At 55.2% G+C, this 4529-nt stretch overlaps 1 protein-coding gene across 2 annotated transcripts in view; it reads left to right on the forward strand.

Moving 5' to 3' along the window:
• Window positions 1-4400, forward strand: part of LOC113206127 (spondin-1-like) — a 32954-nt gene extending 28554 nt beyond the window's left edge. For both annotated transcript variants that reach the window (XM_052264530.1, XM_052264529.1), the window contains exons 8-12: window positions 384-558; window positions 1058-1283; window positions 1384-1594; window positions 3104-3274; window positions 4059-4400. In XM_052264530.1, coding sequence (XP_052120490.1) covers window positions 384-558; window positions 1058-1283; window positions 1384-1594; window positions 3104-3274; window positions 4059-4300 — 1025 coding nt within the window. In that variant the 3' untranslated portion in view covers window positions 4301-4400. The remainder of the gene's footprint in view (window positions 1-383; window positions 559-1057; window positions 1284-1383; window positions 1595-3103; window positions 3275-4058) is intronic.
• The last annotated feature ends 129 nt before the right edge of the window (window positions 4401-4529 follow it).

The raw sequence follows: 4529 nt of genomic DNA on the forward strand, positions 1-4529 counted from the left end.
GAGGCGCTGGAGAAGTACGGCGTGAGGCTGTCGGGCGCCATCACGTACAGCGCGCCCATCGGGAAGGACGCCCTCTCCTTCAACAAGGCCCAGCGTCAGCACAACGCACACCAGCACCACCACCACCCCCCCCCCCCCCCCTGAGGGAAATTTCATCCCTTGCCCTCCGCACTGCGCCGGTCAGCGCACACCCTCCACCGACCAGCAGGGTACCGGGGGGAAATCCTTCTCCGCTCTCGCCGCCACACCGCCCCTCTGGGGCGCAGGGACAAGTCACGTGGGAACGCCTCCTCCCTCCCCCCCTGCCTCGCTTGGTGGCTGCGTGCCTGGCTTGCGCCGCGGTGCTTGAGACGCGCGCCGCTTTGCGCCGCTCCTGCTTGCAGAGGACTGCGAGGTGGGCGAGTGGGGGCCGTGGCCCGAGTGCCCCGTGACCTGCGGCCGCGGCATGCGCCACCGCCAGCGCTTCTACCTCAAGCCGGACGCCACGGAGCGCGGCTGCAAGCGGCTCGTCACCCTCCGCCAGCAGTGCTACTCCAGCCGGCTCAAGCAGTGCCCCGAGTAAGTATAGGCCGACCCCCGACCGAGGGGTACTTCGTAGTACTTCTCTAAAAATAACATCAGTGAACGACATCCAAAACCTTTTGTTAATTTAAAAAATTCAGTTGAAAAATAATGGAAAAATCCATTTTAAAAAATCAGAAAAAACTTTAAGGATCTTTTAAGAAAACTCAAGTAAAAACAGTAAAGTTGGTAAACGCTTGAATGTACCGGGTGTCCAGGCTAAGACATGCCAGTACGTTGAGTTGCCTGTGCACTGGCTGCAGGGGCAGCAAGTGCGGGCGGGTGGCGGGGGAGTGGTGGGGGAGCTACCACTTCCCCGCCGCGCCACCCAACCCGCGCCTTGTGCCCCTGCAGCCAGTGCATAGGCAACCCAACGTACTGGCATGTCTTAGCCTGGACACCCGGTATAGTGAAGTACCCCTCGGGCCCCGGCCCCTGCCGCCGCCGCGCGGGCAGGCCACCCAACTGACGCTCGCGTCGCTCGCGCTGCCCGCAGCCTGGGCGGCTACGGGAACGCCGAGGACGACCCCGAGTGCGAGCTGACGCCCTGGACGTCGTGGTCCTCCTGCTCGTCGACCTGCGGCCAGGGCACGCGCACGCGCTCGCGCCGCTTCAAGCACCGCGCGGGCAAGCGCTGCGCCGTGGCCAAGAACCCGCCGCACCTGCAGCAGAACGAGCCGTGCCTCGAGGAAGACGGCGCCGACTGCGGCGGCGCGGACACGGTGCGTATGGTTTGTCACATTTTCTGTCCACCTCCAGCCCCACTGCCGGGCAGCTCACAGACCCGGGTGCTCAGCTCCAGCGCTATACACTCTCTTGCAGGCGGAGCCCGGCGGTGGCTGCCTGCTGTCCGAGTGGAGCCAGTGGTCCGTGTGCTCGGCGTCGTGCGGCCGCGGGGAGCAGCACCGCGAGCGCGTCGTCATGTCCAACACGGAGGACGACGCGGGGCCGTGCGCCAACGCCAGGATGCAGGAGCGCGTCTTCTGCGTTGCCGAGACTCCCTCCTGCCACCTCAGCCCCGAGCAGGCCAGAGGTGAGTCAGACGAGGGGGCACCAACTCCGAAATTTCGTGCACTGTGAATACACTCTAATAGTGAATATCACTGAATAATCACTGAATATCGCCTGAATACTGGAGGTATTAATCCCCTCGTGAACCGTGAATACTAGAAGTCACTGCCCCCTCGGAGTCAGATTAGCTGTCGTAGCTAAGCCATAGCATTAATAGCTAAAAACGGGAACACAGATCGTTTAGCTATGTAGCTCAAAGTTAGGTTCAGCCCTGATGCGCAATGTTTTAAACATTGTAGTTGTACCTAGTAGGTACACACCTTTACTTTTAGCTACATAGCTGAACATTTAGTTACCCCTAATTAGCTATTAGATTAACTAGCTACTACACAGCTAATCTTTTCGCGTCTTTTTGTTCCGTGCGCACGGCGCTTAAGCGAGGCAGCAACGATGCGTCATCTTTTAGGTGCATTTCTCACGCATTGAACAATTGAACCGCATTTAATGCGTTGGCACTTCTTGCGAACATTTTAAGCGCAGTTATAGGCGCAACGAAGCACACATAATGCGCTGGCTCTGGGTGGAGCTCATGGGATGACAGTGATTAGCGCCAAATGGAAAGTGGACGTTTCTGCCGGCAACCCTGCAGTGGAACACCCAAGGCCCAAGGCTCAATGCACCCGCTCTATCAGGGCGCAAGTTGTGCCAGTCCTTAACACGCCGTGCTCGTTTTTTTAATCTGTTGGCCAGGGTGGCGAAAGGGAGGGGAAAGAGGAAGGGAATGCTACAGAGTGTCTCATCGGCTGGCTTTGGTAAGCTCGGTGGTCGCAATGGCGTGATAAGTAACCCGTCGTCGGTCAGGGCGTAGGCGGGGCGAGGAGGGAAGGGGCGGGTCGTGGTGGAGCGGGATGGAGCGGGATGGAGCGGGGTGGAGCGGGGTGCAGGGTGGGGTGGCGGGACGGGGAACTGTGTGGGGCAGGGCGGCGATGAGCCGACGTGCCTGTCCTCATGATTAGGAAGAGTAGTTGGAAGCATTTTCTGAAAAAAAGTGAGACGACTTCGGCCTCAGAGTCTGGTCTGGCTTGGACATTCTAGGCCAAGTGCATGTGAACTTTTAACGTTAAAAATAGGTAAATTGGGGTAGATTTTGGTTTTGAGTGTACGCACTCAAAATGCCGCAAAGGTGCCCACGTACGTTGTACACATTTGCTACGCCTTTTCCGGTTGAGATGTGCTGTACTTTGGAACACAATGGTTCAAGCATTATTATCATTTTATCATTTAAAACGAATGAATGCATTTTGGTTATACCGCGTTGCCCATTCCCACGGCGCCCAAACACAAAATGTTGCCCAAAAAGATCCCAAGTTTCTGGGAAGAAACGCCTCATAATCCCGCCGCAGACTCTTGCAAACTGTCGATGTCACTAATTGTCGTGACTAACTGTGTTGTGTTGAATGGGTCGGCTTGCTTATTCTTCCACAACTATGAATGACACATGTTTCGGTACGGTCCTATTCGGTCTCTGCAGAGGTGTGTCGCTTGTCCGCGGACCCCGGCCCTTGCCGCGGCCACCTGCAGCGCTGGTTCTACCACGCCGAGTCGCAGGTCTGCCACGCGTTCGAGTACGGAGGCTGTCGCGGCAACAAGAACAACTTCGCCACGCTGGCCGAATGCGAACGCCTCTGCGCCGCCAACCGAGGTAAGAATGGTGGTAATAGTAGGTAGCTAGGCATTTTAGAAAAACTCAATCAAGATCTATTTTCTTAAATTTAAGAATATTAATATTTTCAATATTAATATTGAAAATTGCCATTAATACATGAGGAAAGAAAAGTTGTCGAAAACTACACACTGAGCGGAGTGCGAGAGTGTTAAGTAGTGTAAGGGCTTCGGCAGGTTAACTAGACTCTTTATTGATAAATGTCCAGCCGTGTCAAACGCGTTCCCGCCCTCACGTGATACTGTTGAATAAGTCCTGGTGTACTGGTGTTTGAGTGGGCTTGTGCGGTGCGAACAAGGCAGCTGCATCGGCGGCCACGCGCCAACACCAGGACGCTGAGGAGGGGAGGGCGGGGTGGGGGGCGGTCAGTGCAGCGGGAGCAGACTCAGGGGCTCTACTCATTCAGGCGCAAAAGACGCGGCATCTCAGACAATGTACAGCCGGGCGGGGCGGGCGTGGCGTGGAGGGCGCATCGCCTATCGAGTGCACTTTGGTCCCCCTATCCCGGCCCGCCGTCGCCGTGGCAAAATAAATTTTAAAAAATGTTCAAATACCAATGACCGACTTTGTTTGGTCCGTGCATCGCATATTGTTAAGAACTTCGAAGGTTCCTTCAGGGGATTCCCATTTGAACTTCCGTAGACACTCTTGGACACGACCGGCAGCAAATTGATGAAATACACATTGTAAAGAAAATTGCAGTGACTAAATTAAGTTTCAAGACAAATGGCTCTGTAACTGGTTGTCACTGTCACGCTTGCAGGGGACAAGCCGCTGCTCGCAGACCGCCAGGAGGCGCTGGAGAAGTACGGCGTGAGGCTGTCGGGCGCCATCACGTACAGCGCCCCCATCGGGAAGGACGCCCTCTCCTTCAACAAGGCCCAGCGGCAGCACAACGCACACCAGCACCACCACCATCACCACCACGGCAGCAAGCACCACGTCGCTGCGCACAGCACCACCACGACAGCGCCCACTCCTGGTGCATACCATGAAGCAGTTTAGAAAGATAGTGAAAAGCGCTAATTTGGATATGATTTTTATCGTAGTTCATCTCATATTATTTTTTTCGTTTTAATTGTTTTAGAAAAACGTGACCACACGCTCTACGTAGTTTGCTTTTCCCTCATAGTATCTCAATATCGTGAAAGACTCGACGATATCACGTGCTACGTTTTTATTTTTGTTACTGTTTTCTTTCTTTCAGTATGACTAAGTTAGCATCATGTACGTT

The sequence above is a fragment of the Frankliniella occidentalis genome, unplaced genomic scaffold, assembly GCF_000697945.3.
Source record: "Frankliniella occidentalis isolate FOCC.00 unplaced genomic scaffold, Focc_3.1 Scaffold20, whole genome shotgun sequence".
In the NCBI taxonomy this organism is placed as follows: Eukaryota; Metazoa; Arthropoda; class Insecta; order Thysanoptera; family Thripidae; genus Frankliniella; species Frankliniella occidentalis.